This window comes from Schistocerca serialis, chromosome 6, assembly GCF_023864345.2.
Source record: "Schistocerca serialis cubense isolate TAMUIC-IGC-003099 chromosome 6, iqSchSeri2.2, whole genome shotgun sequence".
NCBI lineage: Eukaryota > Metazoa > Arthropoda > Insecta > Orthoptera > Acrididae > Schistocerca > Schistocerca serialis.
Window position 1 is genome coordinate 240,928,145 of NC_064643.1, and position 21,483 is coordinate 240,949,627.

The 21,483-nt window shown below is 39.6% G+C and overlaps 1 protein-coding gene and 1 pseudogene across 1 annotated transcript; one reads left to right on the plus strand and one right to left on the minus strand.

The window, feature by feature from the left end:
• Positions 1-327: 327 nt before the first annotated feature.
• On the plus strand, positions 328-18,737 carry LOC126484802 (chondroitin proteoglycan 2-like). The gene is made up of 2 exons (XM_050108399.1): positions 328-462; positions 17,703-18,737. The coding sequence occupies exons 1-2, from the start codon at positions 328-330 to the stop codon at positions 18,735-18,737; spliced, it is 1,170 nt and encodes a 389-aa protein (XP_049964356.1).
• Positions 12,097-12,214, minus strand: LOC126485276 (5S ribosomal RNA; annotated as a pseudogene).
• Positions 18,738-21,483: the final 2,746 nt, after the last annotated feature.

The window sequence follows — 21,483 nt, forward strand, 5'->3', positions numbered from 1 at the left end:
TTCTCCCTTGGTTAGTAGCCACTAATGATTTGCTCAGTGTAACGTGAACATAAATTGCAACAGTTGGTATCATTTATGTTGACTCAACAAATAAATGAATACAAGCACTATTCGTATCCTTATTCATATTTAATTTTTTATCAATTGATTTATAGGTAGGTATGTCGCTTTAATTGCTGATGGAAAAGAGAGATAGTAACATTGGAGTATGCGCAGTTATTGAGGTCCAGTTTATGTCAAGATAAAAGAGCAGTTTAGGTTATTATCACTAAACCCACTTAATAAAATGATTACAGGTGGTAAACACTTACAACAGTAAGCCTGCGGATGGTTGCTGCATTACCGCCTCCAGCCAAGACCGCCAAGATCACAGTAGCAATAAGTGGTAGTCCTGAAAGCATAACGAAATATTATATTTCTCCTATTGAACTTACTTCTACAAAATGCATGAAGGAAAGTAGGGTACAACGAATTTTCTCCAAGCTAGTGTTTCGTCATCTTAAATGTGCATCTCCTATTGGTTATCAGCTAAATTTCCTTTATTGTGGAACCCACAGCATATCATGTGTCACAGTAGGACATTATGCTGAGAACTGGAGACAGTGTGGTGCCTGATATTTTATTCTAGTATATAAGCTTATTTCAGCTTTATTGCGTTCATCAACAAGTGTGCCGATATACTGATGAAGACAGTAAAGCAGAAATAAGCTTATGTACTGAAATAAAATGTCAAGCAGTATACTGTCTCCAATTCTCTGCAGCTAAATTTTCATTTCCCACATATGAAAAAACTTCAGTAATTTGCTTTTTCTATACACGTACGTGACAAAAGTTGTGGGATACCTCCTAATACCGTGCTGGACCTCCTTTTGCCTGGCGTAGTCCAATAATTCGACGTGGCATGTACTCAACAAGTCAGTGGAAGTCTCTTGCAAAAATATTGAGCCACGCTGCTTGTATAGGCATCCATAATAATTGCGAAAAGGATTTTGTACACGAACTGACTCCTAGATTATGTTCCATAAATGTTCGATAAGATTCATGTCCGACAAAGTGGTCTCCAAATAGTAGAACATAACCATTTTCAGTCAACTATCGGTTTAGTTGGACCAGGGGGCCCAGTCCATTAAATGTAAACATAGTCCGCATATTATGAGGCTACACGAGATTGTACAGTGCCTTGGCGGTAACTTTCATGGCTTTGTGGGGTCTGCACCACAATCGAACCCTACCATCATCTCTTACCAACTGAAATCGGAATTTATCTGATCAGGCCACGGTTTTCCAGTCATCTAAGGGCACGAGCCAAGGAAAGGCAATGCACGTGATGTCGTGCTGTTAGCTAAGGCACTCGCATTGGTCGTCTGCTGGCGTTGCCTACGAACACCAAATTTCTCTGCACTGTTCCAATGGATACGTTCGTCGTACGTCCCACATTGATTTTTGTGATTATTTCATCCGTTTTGTTGTCCGTGGTTCGAGGTAATGTTTTAAATTTGTTAACCTTGTCACACTCTTGACACTGTGGATCTCGGAATAATGACTCCCCTAATGATTTCCGAAGTGGAATGCCCCATGCGTCTCGCTGCAAGAACCATTCCGCGATCACATTCCCTTAATTCCAGTTGTGTAGCAATAATCACGTCGGAAGCATTTTCACATGAATCATCTGAGTGCAAATCAAAGCTTCAGCGATGAACTGCCCTCTTATATAAGGTGTACGCGATACTAAAGCCAACCGTACATGTGTACACCGCTATCCCATAAATTTTAGTCACCTGACTGTATTGTGCATCAGTGTTGATCATATTTCTCCTTCAGTATGCGACAGAATGAACCTTATCTTTTAATTCGTTCACTCAAAATTGATGTAATTAGAAAATTGATGGTGAACAGAATACTTCTAACCAAAACACTAGTACGCATTAAATAACAAGTATGCGCTAATGAAGCTAATATATCATCGTCATTTCTTCGACAGCACCTACATACATGTTACTCCTGTGGTACTGGATAATTATTGCGGTCAAACATAGAAAAACCATCATTGCATTCGCAAAAATATCTGGTACTTCCTTTCCTTCGTTCCTAGTGCTTTTGTTGATATTTACGATTTAGAACAAAATTATTTTATTTTTTACATACTGTGGGTTTATTTGAATGATAGCGGTGGTAGTAATGTGACAGTCCTTCAAGATCCACAGATTACTATAATGCAGTACAATACCAAGCGACAAATTGGTCTGAGCTATCATACTGCGCTAAAACGTTGCGTTTATGAGACAATGTCTGTACTTTATAATTAACGAAAGCAAAGATGTGTTAGAAAGGCGCAGCCAGTGATTCATACCTGTCATGTTGAAAGTCTGTCTGCACAGAGTGCCGTAGGCTTACTCTCGTACCGTTTAAATATCTCACCTCTGGACACAAATCCAGACGTCAACCACACCAATACGTACGTCAGCAACGCTGATAAGATCTCAATTTCCAGGTATTGTGTACCAGCGTGTTTTCGATGCATTATCTGACAACTGTAATTTACGATGTGAGAACAAGTGTATTTTTGAGACGACATTTGATAAATGCTGTGAATGTTCAGAGTGTATGTCCAAAGTGTTAGCGTACAAGAAGACTCGGAATAGGACTATTCAACTGGTCTTTAGATGTCTTATACACTCTGTATTTTAGATGTAGGGCAATGTCTCCCAAGAAATAATGGATTTACATAAAACCGATGAAATAAACAATTTATATCTACAATTCATTTCACGTTAGGAACAGGAGCAGACAAATCATTAAATTTTCTGCATCTTACCACTCAAACAATAAAAAACGCACTGCTTTCACAATATATAGGAAACCCTCTGCCGCTAGCACCATCATTTTCAATTAATCAAACCATCCATTGACACTCAAACGAGCAAGCTTCAGATTCATGCTCCAAGGAACACTTAAAAACAAGCAAAACTACACACGGAAATGAAACATAGTAACATAAATAGCAATGGAAAATGGGTATCATAGCCTCATGCTGCAGAAAATAAAAAAAACAATACGAAAGCGACTTGTGGTCAAATATTATAACTGCACACAAGGCCTCACACAACGACACACAAGAGTCCAAAATACAGAAAATGACCGGCGCACAGTACACAACAAAACAAGAGTCTATACACAAAGCAGAATGCCGCAAATTCACCTACAACAATAACAATGTTCACAAATAGGCAACATTTTAAACAAACAGGGGCTTGAAATAGGGTAAAAACAAAAAACACAACACAAAGGAAACAATGTACCCCGGAAGCATCAACAGCTACATTTAGCAGATTAAGTGTTTGCAAACTTACATGCTACTCTTGTCAGTTAGTATATACAGGGCAAGCAGGCAGCAACTTTAAACCAGGATATTCAGGACCCCTCAGAGACCTAAAAATAACAATTATCATCGCATATCTGCTTATCAGCTAATGCCACACAACCATTACCCAACAAAGACAGAAAGATCATCGCCGTCGTCTTCGAGGATAAGGCCTTTCACCCTGCTCCGCCTCAGAGTTGTTCGCGTCATCTTTCTTAAGTGACGTTCCACGTTCCTCTTCCTGATTGTGTAATACTGCATAGCCGTTTTAGCAATTCTATCATTAGGCATATGTTGTACATGGTGTTTCCAGTTAAGCTGGGGTTCATCAGTTATATCAGTAACAGGTTCAACATTTAGTTATTGTCTAATATCGGTATTTTTTATGGTCCAACAATGAAAAGCCTGCTGTAAAATGGAAGTACTTCACCTCTGTTGATTCAATTCGAGGCAACCGATCAGGTGTTATGGTCCAACACTAGAGTTTAATTAATGTCTCTTTCTGTATGTTATATTTAATGTAGTTGTATAATTCCACCAAAATGTCTGAATCTGCCCAGTTTTTCTCTACGTCATCTGACTTCGGAAATTGAAAATTGCACCGTAGATATTTCAACTCTCTTACTTGTTCAACTATTTATGTTTCTGTAAAATGTTTGGCTCTTATTAGTTCCAGTCCTAGAAACGCCATCACATTAATTTGTTGATATTCTCATTCCCCACTTATCGGCAATTTTACTCTATTTGTGTACCGAAATTTGAATATTTTCTTCAGATTCTCATATTATAATCTTGTCATCAGCAAACAGCATCGTCATAAAAATAAAGTTATCCCATTTTAACGTGTCATCAAGTAAAGTTAACCATTTACGAATGAAGAGGGTGAAAAATCAGGCAACCGGTTGCAAACACACGCACACTCACACACACACACACACACACACACACACACACACACACACACACATACGTTTGCAGCTGGTTGGCTGATTTTTCGACTTCTTCGGATTTACACAATTGCTGTTTCGCAGCCGTGTTTAAGATTTTGATTTACGAATAAGATAGTTATTGTAAACATTAAAAAACGTGGGAGGCATTGGGCAGCCTTGGCTGACTTCTCGATTGATGTCAGCAGATACTGTCTTGTTTCTCACAGTAAGGATCCTTTTTTCTTATGCTTGTCTAATGAATGAATTGCTGTAATCAGATGCGCTGGAACTTTCAATTCCTGAAATGATTCCAATAGCATTTTCTTTTTTACTTTGTCAAATGTCTTTTCATACACTATAAAAACGTAGTAAGTTGGTAGTCTATCTCGGTTACTTCTCCCAAAGTGAAAAGACCATCAGAACATGATCTACCTCTTCTAAAATCATATTGAACTTCTAACATATATGCTTCTGCTACTACTGCTAATCTCTTGTATACAATTTTAGCATTTAGTTTATGGCAACAATCTGAAATACTTCTGTGTAATTTGAGGATTGTGGTTTATCTCCTTTCTTCATTCCATTCGTCTCCTACATGTCTGCTCAGCCAGAAAAATTCATAAAATTTGAGTGTGCATCTTTTAGTTGATGAGATGTGTATTGAATCAGCTCCATGTTCATATTATCAGTGCCAGGCGACTTTTTGATTTTTTGTTTCTTTGATCACGTTTTGTAGATCTAGCATTGTTATGAGATCTACAGAGTCATTGGTATCGGTGTTTATTTTTGGTTCTTCTTCGTTATCAGTCCACAGACACTTCAAGTATTTTAACGACTATTCTTCGAATATTACATTTAATTATAAAATATCTCGATCTTGTTTGTTCAAGTGCTCCATTATCTTGTGTGCTTTGTTTTGTCTTCTATTAATATCATGTTCTGCTTCACTCACATATCGGTTCCAACTTTCTAGTTTAATATTTCTGATTTCTTTCTTTACTAACGGTGATTTACTCTCATAATCCTCTCCGTAATTCAAATTATTAGGTGATGACAAAGTTTTTTGTCTTGTATTAACTTGCAGAGGAGAGAGCAGATAAGTGGAAAGAATACATTTAAAGCCTCTATGAGGGTGAATATTTGTCTGATGTGATATAAGAAGAAACAGGAGTCGATTTAGAGAGTGATAGGGAATCCGGTATTAGAATCGGAATTTAAAAGAGCTTTGTAGGACTTACGGTCAAATAAGGCAGAAGGGATAGATAACATTCCATCAGAATTTGTAAAATCATTGAGGGAAGTGGCAACAAAACGACTATTCACGTTTGTGTGTAGAATATATGAGTCTGACTTTCGGAAAAGCATCATCCACACAATTCCGAAGACGGGAAGAGCTGACATGTGCGAGAATTATCGCACAATCAGCTTAACAGCTCATGCATCGAAGCTGCTTACAAGAATAATATACAGAAGACTGGAAAAGAAAATTGAGAATGCGCTAGGTGACGATCAGTTTGGCTTTAGGAAAAGTAAAGGGACGAGAGAGGCAATTCTGACGTTACGGCTAATAATGGAAGCAAGGCTAAAGAAAAATCAAGACACTTTCATAGGATTTGTCGACCTGGAAAAAGGGTTCGACAATATAAAATGGTGCAAGCTGTTCGAGATTCTGAAAAAAGTAGGGGTAAGCTATAGGGAGAGACGGGTCATATACAATATGTACAACAACCAAGAGGAAATAATAAGAGTGGACGATCAAGAACGAAGTGCTCGCATTAAGAAGGGTGTAAGACAAGGCTGTAGTCTTTCGCCCCTACTCTTCAATCTGTACATCGAGGAAGCAATGATGGAAATAAAAGAAAGGTTCAGGAGTGGAATTAAAATACAAGGTGAAAGGATATCAATGATACGAATCGCTGATGACATTGCTATCCTGAATGAAAGTGAAGAAGAATTAAATGATCTGCTGAACGGAATGAACAGTCTAATGAGTACACGGTATGGTTTGAGAATAAATCGGAGAAAGACGAAGGTAATGGGAAGTAGTAGAAATGAGAACAGCGAGAAACTTAACATCAGGATTGATGGTCACGAAGCCAATGAAGTTAAGGAATTCTGCTACCTAGGCAGTAAAATAACCAATGACGGACGGAGCAAGGAGGACATCAAAAGCAGACTCGCTATGGCAAAAAAGGCATTTCTGGCCAAGAGAAGTCTACTAATATCAAATACCGGCCTTAATTTGAGGAAGAAATTTCTGAGGATGTACGTCTGGAGTACAGCATTGTATGGTAGTTAAACATGGACTATGGGAAAACCGGAACAGAAGAGTATCGCAGCATTTGAGATGTGGTGCTGTGACTGTAGCCCAGGCGATTTGCCTATCGTGGGCAGTTGCTTTATCAATTATTTCTACTTTTTATGTGCCGGTTTACCTTTCTTTATACCCCTTCCATTTACTCTCCTTAATCCTCTTCTCGGCCTAGCTTCTACGCTTTATATCTTGTTTTTCAAAACACTTAACCTGGATGATGAAAGAAATCAACTTATGTAACTATTTTGGTTGATAAGGGATCTTTTTTTATTTTAATTAATTTTTCTTGGCTGGAAATAAAATTATATGGAAAAAATTCAGTTAAAAGGGGCTGCCAAAGTATCAATGTTCTAAGGTAACTTATGTGTCGGTATTTCTGAAATTCCTTTTGCCTCTGTTTGCTCTAAAGCTGATATTTATGATTTTTTAAAACGCATGGCTGCTGATATTTTGATTAAATCCAATCACAATGATGTGTACAGAAACTTGTGTTCTTGTTTCTTGTTGAGGAAAGAAATAATTATAAAACTAAGTTCTTACACTTCACTGTGGCCTTTTTCAGCTGTCGGTAAGAATTGATGGAGACAGTGAGTTTAAGTATAGTTGAAATTCTTTTGAAATTTAAAGCACAAATTTTATAATTTTGATACATCACTTATGTCTTTTGTGGTTGTCGATTACTCTTCCTCAACTCCAGTGTCTACGCATGTTGTTCGTGACGTAAGTTTCGCTTATCTTTTCCTAAATTTTAGTTTGGTTCAAATTGACAATACAGTTCGTAGCTTCTAAGCTTTCTTTATTCTCTAATGATCCTCCCTTGACCACTAGAAAAATTATCAAGTTCTCAACATCTCGCTGTAAAATTGATTATAACTGCTATTGCCTACTCTTATCAGTTCCTCTTTCCTTCCTAGTATTAAATGATTGAAGTAAATCTGTTCTTTGGTGTTACTTTTGATCATGAAAATTGAAATTGACTTTTTCATCAAAAATAAAATATTTCGTGCTGTGGATCTTAATTACTGTCCTCTTGGCTGAAAAAGAGTAATTTTTTGATTTTGCAGTAGTGCGTGGTGTCTCCGCAGTGCGATCGAACGCACTCAAGGTTAAAGTTCTTCTTAGCAGCCAGTATAAGAAGCAACTTTTCAAAAATGGTTCAAATGGCTCTGAGCACAATGGGACTTAACTTCTGAGGTCCTCAGTCCCCTAGAACTCAGAACTAATTAAACCTAACCAACCTATGGACATCACACACATCCGTGCCCGAGGCAGGATTCGGACCTGCGACCGTAGCGGTCGCGTGGTTCCAGATTGCAGTGCCTAGAACCGCTCGGCCACTCCGGCCAGCCAGCTTTGCAAGATCTGCATCGTAATGTAGCTCTGAAAAATTCTTGACGCTGTTATTGAAGAGCAACTCAGACGGGTATGATTCTGAACAACTATGGTTGTGTCGGAAGGGCAAGTTCCGCAGATTTTCGCTTTTCACAAAAGAGAATCTATTCATTCCAAAACAGGGATCGCACAGTACTAACTAGCATTCGAAATCCTAAGTCTTCTGCTTTCTTGCATTTGGTATCGTAACTGCTAGGAGAGGAAAGATGAGCATAATATTCACTTAGATATAAGAAAAATTTTACATTTTAAGATAACAGTTATTATTCATAGAAACGTTCTTCTCAGTGCTCAACTATTACAGTAGATATTCAGCTTCTAACACGAGCGAATAACGACAAAAATTTGTTTTTTTGGTACCTCGCAGCAATGGCGGCTGTCGTTTTAACAGTAGAAGTACCCCTCCTTTGAAAATATGTCCTTTCTTAATCAAGTCTACTATCAGAAGAAAAAGTCGTTAGTAAAGCAACGGAATACACAAGTGTGTTAAAAATAACGGAGAAAGTACTTGTAGACTCAGTTGTGTCCATTCGTGATTGTTCTTTTGTTTCCTCAGACTTGTCAGTCCTATCTTAACTCGGCTTTGCTGCACTAGCAGACTCAGCTGTGTCCATTAATGATTTTTCTTTCTTTTCAGGTGGTGAATCACAGATGCTTTCGCTGATCATACCACTGATCTCGTTTCATGACTTGGCTCCGAAGCACCATCCGTAACCTCACTCTGAACGACATCCAACGAGGAAATTTCTGAGTTCTTGGTCATAAACTTTCTGACTGTTAGGAAAGGTACCAGTGTTCCCTGTCCCAAAAACGCTCTGATTCTCTCCACGGACGCCTAAAGATGGAAATGCAGGTTCGTGTAAAAATATTGTAACGTTACTACCGTATTTAGGCTTATTGTTTGCAGTCTCAGTACCATAAACAGCAGCTGAATTACTTTCAGTTTATGTGGCACCGTTTAATGCCGGTTCTCCACTTAGTCCTGCTCCGAGGTCAGAATATAAAGTTTTTAATTTAACTGGCTGAGCTCAAGCTGAATTTTCGTCTGTAATGTAATGTTGAAGTGGTCTGTTTCATTACATATTTGTACGCTGGTAGCTACCCCATGTATGTAATGTATCCTTCCTGGTCCCCATTACTCAACTATGGGAGCACCATCTATAACCTCTCTCTGAACGACATCCAACGAGGAAATTTCTGAGTTCTTGGTCATAAACTTTCTGACTGTTAGGAAAGGTACCAGTGTTCCCTGTCCCAAAAACGCTCTGATTCTCTCCACGGACGCCTAAGTTCAGCGCTATGGTGGGCGACTTTCAAGTTGGTATCCCACCGCTGTTCAAATGGTTCAAATGGCTCTGAGCACTATGGGACTAGACTTCTGAGTTCATCAGTACCCTAGAAGTATGAACTATTTAAAGTTAACTAACCTAAGGACATCACACAGCCGGCCGGTGTGGCCGTGCGGTTAAAGGATGGATGTGTGTGATGTCCTTAGGTTAGTTAGGTTTAATTAGTTCTAAGTTCTAGGCGACTGATGACCTCAGAAGTTGAGTCGCATAGTGCTCAGAGCTATTTGAACCATTTGACATCACACACATCCATGTCCGAGGCAGGATTCGAACCTGCGACCGTAGCCGTAGCGCGGTTCCAGACTGAAGCGCCTAGAACCACTCGGCCACGGGGGGTGGCTATCAATCTGGGTTCGGTCTTTTATGTTTACCCTGAAAGGGTCAAAATGCTTAATAATACCTAACAAAGAAAGGTAAATGTTCGTTGGTTACAAAAGGCGAAGTTAGTTTAACTACTCGTGAATTACGATAACCTATAGTATATGATACTAAACTCACACTAGGCAGTTAAGTTTTGAAGTGCCACCAACCATCCGTATTACGAAAGCTCTTGAATTGTATTTGTCCGTATAGTCATTGAGCCTTAGCTCAGTAAATAAGTGATGTCTAGTCTTGGCCACTTGCGCGTAATGTTAATCGCACTTACAAAATCGTATACATTTTACAAATGCCCTCGACTACTAATTTCATATCCTGGGTAAGGGTTAAATGGATGTGCAGTCTGTGGCACACTATCGGAGTTGTTTCAAATATTGGTCGCAATAGACATACACATGAAACGCCGCTTCTGCAGTTGAGAAACTAGTAGAGAGCACTCAAGAATGACTTGCACCGGCCGACTCTTTAAATTAAGAAGAAATGTTCTCTTAATTTCCTGGTACTGCCGTAGGCTGCATATTAATACAGCTACTCTACAAAAGTTTAGCTGACATTTCTACATCCATCAGTAGTAACCAGGAACACCAGCTGCAACCCATAGTACACAGGAAGAAAAAATATCGCAACACGAAAATGTAGAGTAATGAAGCTGCGGGAATACATTTGTCTAGTTAGCATACTTAAGTGATTAACATTGCAAGACTATGGTTTAATGTAAGCTCGAGATAAGCCATCTCAGATGTGAAATGCTGGCACGTCAATAACCGGTGTAACAGCGTGTTGAGTGCAAGCATGGCTGTTCGCTGCCCGGTCTTCTTGCGACCGTACATTCTGGTGACCATGCACAGTGGCTACATTCCCTGTAAGTCTTTCCGTAACATCGCAGAAGGAACATCCAGCTTCTCCTAGCGCTATTATACGATCTCGTTCAAACTCAGTGAGGCGATGATGTGGCGTCTTTGTCGTCTTAAAGGCATTTTTGACTAACATCAACTCACTACGTCCAGTCTCAAAGGCAACTAACGCTCACGACCGTTACAACACATATTTAGAGCAAAGCTGATTTGCGTCTTTATAGTGGCGCTACTAGCGCAACTCTTATGCGAATGGCGCCAAATCTCAATACACATCGTCTTTCAGATGTAGAAGCACTCCTGCCACGTTTCGTACATGTTTCTGTCAGTGCCATTTACGGGCAAGTCACCACACAGCATACCGGGCAGAGTACAACACTGTCTCGGCAACTCAAGGTCGACACTAGAAGTGCTTGCGAAACTGTCTCGTCCTCGGCCCACCACCGACTTCCTCACTCCTGGCTCACAATTCCCCAGCGCGACCTACAGGTGGCGCCACCCTTGCAACAAAAGATCTCATAACGCCACAGATGTGTCAACAGTCGGCACATAGAGCACGCCCCGCTGCAGAGCGAAAAATTCGTTCTGGAAACAATCGCTAAGGCCGTGGCTAGTCCCCAAGTTTCGCAGTATAACTCCTGTCACGTCTGGAAGGGAGCAGATGAGTAGTAGGCGAAAGATAGCTGTGAAGATTAGACGTCAAATGTGCTCTGTTAGTTCAGTGCGCAGAGCATTTGGCCATGAAATGCAGAGGGCCTGTGTTCGATTCCCGGTCCACCACACAGTTTTAATCTAACAGTAACTTTCGTACCAGTGCACATTCCGCTGCAGAATGAAAATACATCGTGAAAACCTAGAAACTGTAAGTAACGTCAAAATATTGTCGCAAAATAATTTAGCTCAATTATGTTATTTTTACAGAAGAAAGTTATGTTTTAACTCGTCATGCAAAGTCACAGTAATAAATTTTTCGCATGTGACATGCTATCGATAACCAGCGATTGAAAAAAGGGGTCCTACAGAGACACAAAAGCTGTATAAAACGCTTGTAAACATACGAAAACTTTTCAGGTGTAATTTCATTACAACAATTATTACTGTTTTGTCAAAAACTGACATATTGAACCCGTGGCTGTGAACATAATTTATGTTGACTCTTACACAGAGGATTACAGCAACGAGCCACTTTTTACAATGCTATTTATGTATTTAAACAGCACCGCCTTACATTACGGCAGGTGGGGAAATAAAACACGAAATGTAAACTTGAATCAGCGGTCTGAAGATGAACGTATCGGTTCGAAACCGGTAACGGCGCTGTTTAAATAAATAAATTAAACAAAGCTCCTCCCGAACAGGCCACGAGGGTCCAACGGTATCGACTTGCCGCAGTGTCATCCTCAGCCCACAGGCGTCGCTGGATGCGGATATGGAGGGGCATGTGGTCAGCACACCGTTCTCCCGACGTAAGTCAGTTTCCGAGACCGCAGTCGCTACTTCTCAATCAAGTAGCTCCGCTTGCCAACAGCGCTCGGCAGGCCGGATGGTCACCCATCCAAGTGCTAGCCGAGCCCGACAGCGCTTAACTTCGGCGATCTGATGGGAACCGGTGTTACCACTGCGGCAAGGCCGTTGGCTAAGTAAATAAGTAGCATTGTAAAAAGTGGGTGATTGCTGTGATCTTTTGTGTAAGCGTCAGCCTACATATTATATACAATAATTATTACTTAAAATGTGTTTACATTTTACAGAACTAAATAAAATGACTCTTTGGTGACGGCGAAACGTCATAAAACATGTTTGTAGTATTATAAACTACCTTTGGTTGCGCAATAGGTGAACCTGAAACATTACAAATTTCGACACGTTTTATATAATAAGCTTTAGGTCACAATTTCTTATGTACTGGCAAGCATTGCAACTGGGCAGGAATAATTATGCGTAACTAACTTCTCAGTGACGTCTTTTATGGTAAGTGACACAAGTTTGAATTATGCATGTTTGTAAAGAGCTACATTTTTATTATGAGCGTTCACTATAGTTTGTTCATTAGAGTCCACAGTACGACCGCTACAAATTATGGCACTCTAAGAAAAACAGCTTTGTGTCAGAAGAAAGATCTTCAGAAAGTCTCAAAGACTGTTGCTCATTTCCTATAAAAGCTATTTTTATTTTCAGTTTTAGGAAATATTTTGATGTATACGAACAGTTTCAAAGTTCTGTACAAATATCAAAGTATAGGGCTATTCAAAAACAAGGAACAGATTTCAAACATTTATTGTTTCCTAACTACAAAGTCAGAAACACAGTTTCAACTTTTCTGGAATGAGAAAAGTTCAAATTTTTATGCATTCAGTGTGAGCACCTTGTGTTACATGACGAACATCAAAACGGTGGCTCATTTCCTGCCACACATGAAGCAACTAGTTTGTTGTCACAGAATTAAAGTCACGTCTTTTATTTGTGGAGTTAGGTAAAAGACAGGGTGTTTTATCTACCCTATGCCTGACACTCTTGAATGTCTGCGGCGTCGCATTGTTGAAGCTGTGAATTCGATTACGAGAGACCAGCAGCTTCGTATGTGTTTTTGTATTTGTCGTGTAACACACGGTATTAAAAAAAACATAAACATTTGAACTTTTCTCTTTCCTGGAACGTTGGAATTGTGTTTTTATCTTTTGAAATTTGGAAGCAATAAATGTTTTAAACCTGTTCCTTGTTGCTTGTCTTCTTGAATTTTGTAACGGAGACGTGTTATTGTTACAACATATCATAATTACCTGAAAGCCGTTGTCACTTAAAACCTCTGATGCTTTCTGTGGAAAGATGACAATGTTAAATGGAAAAATACTGGGGCCGTACAGGAGTTCACAAGATCTTTACTCGCATTGTTGTTAAAATAAGGCGACAATTACAATTTTTTTTTCATTCGAGCCCCGTATTAATGGAGGATTTGATATCTATTTGTAACCAGTTGATGAGTCGTTTCTTGCGTTTCAACTATTTTTAAACACACTTCGAACATTCAAGTGCTTATCAAATGCCATCTGGGAATTATACTTGTTCGCGCGTCGTAAATTTTGATTGTCGGATAGGAAACAAATGAAACGAAAACACGGGATATAAGCAATAGTAAGCGATTTAGATCTTATCAGTGATGCTGACGGACGTTAATACGTACTTGTGTGGTTGACGTCTTTACGTGGGACCTGTGGTGAGCTATTTAAGCGGTAGGACTCTGAGCAGACACACCTACAACATGACAGGTAAGAGCCACTGCCTGCGCCTGTAATAGAGCTTCGCTTTCCTGTAATATAATAATGTAACTGAGCTTTTAGAAAAACCGGCCGGCCAGAGTGGCCGTGCGGTTCTGGGCGCTACAGTCTGGAACCGAGCGTCCGCTACGGTCGCAGGTTCGAATCCTGCCTCGGGCATGGATGTGTGTGATGTCCTTAGGTTAGTTAGGTTTAACTAGTTCTAAGTTCTAGGCGACTGATGACCTCAGAAGTTAAGTCGCATAGTGCTCAGAGCCATTTGAACCATTTTTTTTTTTTTTTTTTTAGAAAAACCAAGCCCCTACGTTACCAGAAATTTAAAATGTGATTATGAAGTTGTTACTACTTTTATGCAAAGTTCGTACAACTTTTCGGAAGTTAAACACAGTCCCCAAGTCTTGAGAATTTCACTCTGGTTACTGTTTGCCATCCCAAATACGTGGTACTGCGTTGGAGGAAATCGGCAATCTGTGTAAATACAGATAGGAGTAATAAGGTTTTTGTCTGTTCATATTGTTATTAGCTTGTATTAAGAATTGTTCTTCTCGTCGTCACACAATTGTAATTTTATGTACGGATGTTCTCTGATAATGCGCAGACTTTTAGTACAACGTAGGAGCTCAGGCTAATTTGTCGCTTCCTGTTGTAATCCATTATACGAGTTTCAGGCTACCGAAAAAACGCCACATTAACACCAATATAATCATTAATTACACTAACAGTATCTAAAATTAAAGTATTTAAGTTCTTTGTTGCAAATATCGATTCCAGCAGCTGGAAAAATGGGGAAGAAAATGCTGAGCCGCCTTGTTGATTACTACTTTACCGTAATCGCTGTCCAGTGCCATATGGGTAATTTACAATTGGTTGTAGTTGCTGTTGGAAAAAAGATACAAACAACTGCGTTTTAATAGCTGCAAAAGCATATCATAGTTACTTAACACGTGCTAATTTTCTGATCACAAGTAGTTTGTGCGTCCTCATTTTTCAAATTCGAACTACGTTATGTATAATAAATGGTAAATGTAAATACGTTCTGTTGTACACGGAAGAAAACATGGATGAACATTTCTGTTTAATGGCTTCATGCTGACAAAAATTCGTTAAATGGTCTCGTATGGAAGACATGTAGATTTAGATGGCCACCGAGAAAAGACACTTGGTCAAAACATTTTGTAACCTAAGTTCATTTTGGCTTTTAATGGATACATATTGTACACGTACGTTTCATAGGATGAACATTATATTCCATTATACTTTCAGGACTGCCATTGTTTTCGACTGCAGTTGTGGTGGTTTTGGTTGGAGGCGCCAGTGCAGCATCTCTTCGCAGACTGACCGTTGTAAGTGTTTACCAGCTGTAATCAATTCATTAATGAGGTCTTATGCTAATAGGAAAAACTGCTGTAATAAGATATCTTCACAAAATGTTTTTTTCTTAATAGTTCCATATGTACAGGAATTAATTTCTGTTTTTTCCCCTAAATGTTCAAAGAGCATATTAATTCCGTTTATTTCGAACCCTTCTTCTCACACTATGTATCGGAACATACATGACAAGCAGTTAATACAGAAATTTCAGTTGAATGGATGATTACACATAATCTCAGAGTTAGCTAGTTACATTGAGGAAACAAATTAGGAAATAAGCAAATGGATAATATTTTTAGAATTAAATTTATTGGCCACCACTAATTCGTTTTAACTGCAGTAAGTCATCGGAATGAGTGAAAATTATGGTCACATTATCATTCGTATACGAATTTAATTTCATACTATCGATTTTAGATCACGACTACAAAAGCAAACTGTACACTAGAACACGACTACAAAAGCAAATTGTACATTAGGGATATACTCCGTATGATTACTCGATAAAAAATAATTACAGCTGAAAATGAAACATAGCAAACAAATGAAAATTCCTTTTCGCTCACATCACTCCAGTTAGCGGATTTAGCCGAGTGGCAAGAGGTTAGTGCTAAGGATGAAAGGGATACTAAACACATTTACCGCAAGTGAAATTCGTCTTCTCTTTCTTGTTTTACCTCTTAGCCATATGTTGAAGCCTCTTAGCTAAAGCAGAGTGCTGCTGGTTTGTGACAACAAGTTATTTCCGTAGATCTCACTGAGCAAGGTGGCGCAGTGGTTAGCACACTGGACTCGCATACGGCAGGACAACGGTTCAAACCGACGTCCAGTCATCGTGACTTTAGTTTTCCGTGATTCCCCTAAATCGCTCCAGGCAAATGGCGGGATGGTTCCTTTGAAAAGGCACGACCAACTTCCTTCCCCATCCTTCCCTAACCCGATGGGGCCGATGACCCCGCTGTTTGGTAAACCAACCAACCTAAATTTCAGGTTGCTTTGTTTTCTCTAGCGTGAAGCGTGGGGTTCCGTAGTGTTTTAGAGAACACTGATTATTGAACACAATCCGCTTGGTCAGTTGACCCACTTCTTAAGAATTTCATTGCCCCTTCCATCCACTAGTACTTCAAGTTCAGTAGAGTGCTACCACACTCCTTCACATACGTATGTAGCATGTACAAAAATATTCATTTATTAACCAGATATTATGAAATTTGTTTACATTTTGCTTTGCCACTACCGTGCCATATAGTATAGTTTTTGGTTATACTCAGAGTATTCCCATTTCTGAGATACAACGCAAATCTTACAAATTATAAGTTCGTTGAGTCACTAACTAAGCAATAATAAAAACTAGTCACAGGAATTCGTTTGTACAGGTCCTACACTCTATCCTTATTCCTGGGAAAGATGTTCGTCTTATTGCAGACTTCGACAGCTTACAAGTTTCTTTACCTAACTGACACGTTTCTCTATTTACTGCTCGTCAGATCACGCGGATCCCTTCGTATTCGGGGTTTGATACGAGAATACGGTAAAATCTAAGGTGCATCCGGTTCTGATGTACTTTACCATTAACAATTTCGAAAGTTAACATTGCAATAAGCTTACTCACACACAAGTTATTAATGACAACAGCAAGCAAAGTTATTTTTGGTCTGAAATGAGGGGGAAGAACGATACGTATCGTGACTAACAGATTGGGTCTGCCTAATAAAATCTTTCTGTAGTATGAATTAATTGTGAGCCGTCCTAATCTGTAATTGCCACGGATTTCCGTTGCAGTCCAAGTAAAGAGGACCAGACTGTCATTATCGAACTATTATCTAAAGACTTGGAGCATTCGAGTGAATTTGTGGCTCAACTTTAATGAGAATGATTTCATTGGTTTATGGAACAAGAACCAACAGTCATTAATGTTTACAGCCACACATTTCTTGTATCAGCATTATAACGACTCTGAACAGAAAGCAGTCAAAATGCATATTTTTGGGAAATGAATACGCTACACAACTGCCCCGGAAACCAGGCGATAAACTTAAAAATTTTTCAATGAAGAATAGAGACCAGTGGCATCTTTCGTATAACCAGCATCTTCGGAATAATTAACATTTTATTCCGAAATTGTATTTCGTCATGTGCCTAATACAGTCGGAGTCCCACTATCTGATGATGGAGCTTGAACTTAGTCACTATTATAGCATTCAGGCATTAGTTACAAGTTACAAAGCATCTACTTATTGATTCAGTTACCAAACAGACGTTTTCATAATGTTATACTACAACACGGAGGAGATTCAGAATATACACATGCCGCTATAAAATCATCATACCATATTACGTAAACGTTTAAATAATAGAACGTGCACGTCCTCATCAAGTGAAACAATAAAGGCGACAATAAGACTTTCAATTACTATAAGTAAATCGCATCAAAGACATGATACACAAGATGTACTGAGCAACATTCAAATTCTTCCAGGTCAGTGCAACATGCCAGGGAGCATCCGGTCCATTTCCGAATCCGAACAGCTGCAGAAGCTTCCTGCAGTGCGAGTCGACTGGCGTCGCAACTGTCATCCCTTGCCCGGCAAACCTCGAGTTCAATCCAAAGCTGAGGGTGTGTGACTTCCCAGAGAGAGCTGGTTGCTCCTCATCAGTGTCTCCACCAGCTAACGACGACAGTGAAAATGGTGGGGGATCAGATGATAATGGAAGCGCTTCACCAGCTCCACCATCTGGTGACGCCCCCACATGTCCACCGTGGAATCCTAATGACGTCACCCAGCTGCCCAATCCGAATGACTGCAGCAGCTTCTACAAGTGTGATGAGAATGGCGTTGCTTGGATCATTTCATGCCCAGCCGGTCTCGAATACAATGCAGAGCTGAGAGTGTGTGACTATCCAGAAAATGTTGGTTGCTCATCGTCTTCACCAAACAAACCGTCTGATGATACATCTTCTGAGGGGGGTCAAGATGAAGCAAATTCTGATGGAGGTAATGAGGTAAGCCCGAATCCACCAGCTGGAGATGCTCCAACTTGTCCAGCATGGAATCCAAATGATGTCACCCAGCTGCCCAATCCCAATGACTGCAGCAGCTTCTACAAATGCGACGAGAATGGTGTTGCTTGGCTCATACCATGCCCAGCTGGACTCGAGTACAATGCAAAGTTAAGAGTGTGTGATTACCCGGAGAGCGCTGGTTGCTCATCGTCAGCTTCTCCAAGTAACCCATCTGGTGATGATTCCTCTGATGACAATCAGAACAATGGTAACGCTGACACTGGTAACGCTGAGGACGCAAGCCCTCAGCAACCAGCTGCAGATGCTCCCACATGTCCAGCTTGGAATCCAGATGACGTCACCCAGCTGCCTAACCCCAGTGACTGTAACAGCTTCTACAAGTGCGACGAGAACGGAGTTGCCTGGTTGATTCCGTGTCCAGCGGGCCTGCAGTACAACGCTGAGCTGAGGGTGTGTGATTATCCTGAGAGTTCTGGGTGCTCTGTGTGAGCTACACCTACACTGATGAAGATATTTTTTTATTCACTCTAAAAGATCTTTACAAATGGTGTCATCACGTTATCTGTGTAATCTGCCTGTAACAGATATACTCTCTACGTAATGTGATCAGTAGTCATGTGACTAATATTTAGTCTCATATTAAATATAGTTATATTATTGCATAATTTATTTTTATTAATTTATCTTACTTATTACTTATGCATTTTGTATGTAATCCAACTGCAATTGTCCAAACATAGTAATAAAAGAGTTGTCACGTACTTTCAAGCTAATTCATTGAACTGATGTATCTTGATCCTTAGAGAGGGGATAATATAATATCTAGGAAGCTTTTGTGACATTTTCTGAAGCGTTAATATATTTTCTGTGGCAAATTGTTACAAATGTCACATCATGTTTAAACATGGATAGACACTTTGAATCGGATTTGAAATCACAGTCCAATGAGTGGAGAGCTTCAGATTCTCCACCTCCAAAAAAATTTCGAGGCGCCCAGTCAAAGTTCAAAGAAATGAACCTTTTTTGCTTATGGTCATCAAGAAATCATAATGACAAGGTTTCATGTGAAACAGGTGTCCCAGCAGTCTATTGTCGTAACTTCTTGCTAAATCTGCGCAGAAAAATGCTCAATACCAGACCTCAGTTGCTCAAGTCTGGACCACTCATTCTCCTCGACAATGTTCGCCCTCATATCGGCGATGTTGTAGCTCAAAAACTGCAGGAATACAAATGAGAAGTGTCATCGCATTTTCCTTACAACATGGACATGGGTCCACCAGACTTTTACTTGTTCTCGAAGTTGAAAATCGTCGTTATCATTCTTTGGAAGAGCTTTCTAGCGCCGTCACCCGAGTTATTCTACAGAGGAACAGACGTGGTGTCCTGGGTGGAATAACAGAGCTTCCTGGGCGTTGGCATCTAGAAGAGAAGCAGGAGGACTATATTGAATGACTATAAAGAGATACTGAAATGAAAAATGAACTTATAAGTAAAAATAATTAAAAACATTGCGTGAATTATTGATGAAATGTCCCTCGTAACAGAACATAAGAACTAGTATTGGGTACATAACCAAAACGTTCTTCTTCGATTATTCAAACAAAGTTTTAAAAAAATCGTTCACCTACGTGCGGAAGGACACAGTCTGAATAAAAGAGAAGTAATAAGAAAGATTTTGTTGCATCATCAATCGTAAATCCTCTATCTAACAATCACACTTGAGATGCGAGGAACTATAGGCCGAAATCGCTGATGACATTTTGCTGCCGCAATATGGAACTTGTATAATGCTTGCATATTACAGTCGATTTTGGATGTATGTTGTACTCGATATGCAGTTTTCTAGTAGAGTTTCTGTGAAATTCTGCTCGCACTGGTCCGTGAGGTCCTGAAAGTAGTAAATAGCCTTGCCCAGCTTAATGCGGGATTCCTTGCTTTCGGTAGAAGTTGGATATTGAGAGTAATAGGAGATTATACAGATTATAGGTTATCGGATCTTCTTCGCGATTTAACTGAGAACTTCTTTACGAGTAGTCTTCAAATCATCGGAAATGGGGAGAAAAAATGCGAAAGTAGCTGTGGACGTAGAACATAGGAGAGGTGTACCACCGTTAATGTTAAAATATGTATAAATTATGAAGAGGATAATATCAGGAAACTCCGTGTTAGAGAATAAATTCTCCATACTGTATTATTGCCTTCAAGAAGCTAATAAAATAGAGACGTACAGTTTTCAGAAGGCCGTACTCCTGATGATATACCGACTGCTGCCATGACAAAGTAAAATCGGATACTTGAGACGTACGAGTATTATGTCATCGTTATAAAAATCTTCGTTGAATCTGGACGAATAATTCTCCAAACTTTTAGCATTTAGCAAAGGACATTGTGAAAGAGCTGGAACTTTATTCACTACATTTATTAACAGCCACAAACAGGTCAGAAACCGGTAAGGTCATAAAGAAGGGTTGTGCGTTGAGTGTTGAAGTCCCCAGCCTAGTAACCTTCTGCTCTTAGTAACGAACAGACACTTGAGAGTAATTAATTTTGTACACGATCAAGCCCCTCAATAGTGATTCATTTATGACAATTGTTGCTTAACCGTAGAGCGGGCGCGCTGATTTTCATAGCGCGACGGAGCGTTTTTTGTACACATGTGGAGGTTAGATGTCTGTATGTTACCAAGCTTAACATGTAAGGGTAAAATCATAGTTCAAGCTTAGTTTAATTAAACAATAATAAAATAAACCTACCTTTTTGTCATACTCTTCTGAGTGCTTTGATGCTGCCGGCTACGAATTCCTCTCTTGTACCAATCTCTTCATCTAAGGATAGCACTTAACAATATAAGTCCTCACACTTTTCCGCTGTTTCCAGAATTGTGTGAATGATGTTTTTCCGAACATCAGGTCGTAAGTCGCCAGACTTATAAATTCTACACATTTCGTTGCCACATCCCCCAATGATTTTCCAAATTCTGATGGAATGCTATCTATTCCTTCCTCCATATTTGATTTTACGTTCCAAAGCTCTTTTAAATTCTAATACTGGATCCTCCATCTCTCCCTTATGATTCCTCTTTCTCCTTCTATTATGTCATCAAGGAAGTCTTCTCCCTCATTGCAATCCTTCATTGTACTCTTTCCACCGGTCTGCTCTCTCCTCTATATTTAAAAGTGGAATTTCCATTCGTAATGTTCCCACCCTTGCTACTAATTTCACCGAAGGTTTCTTT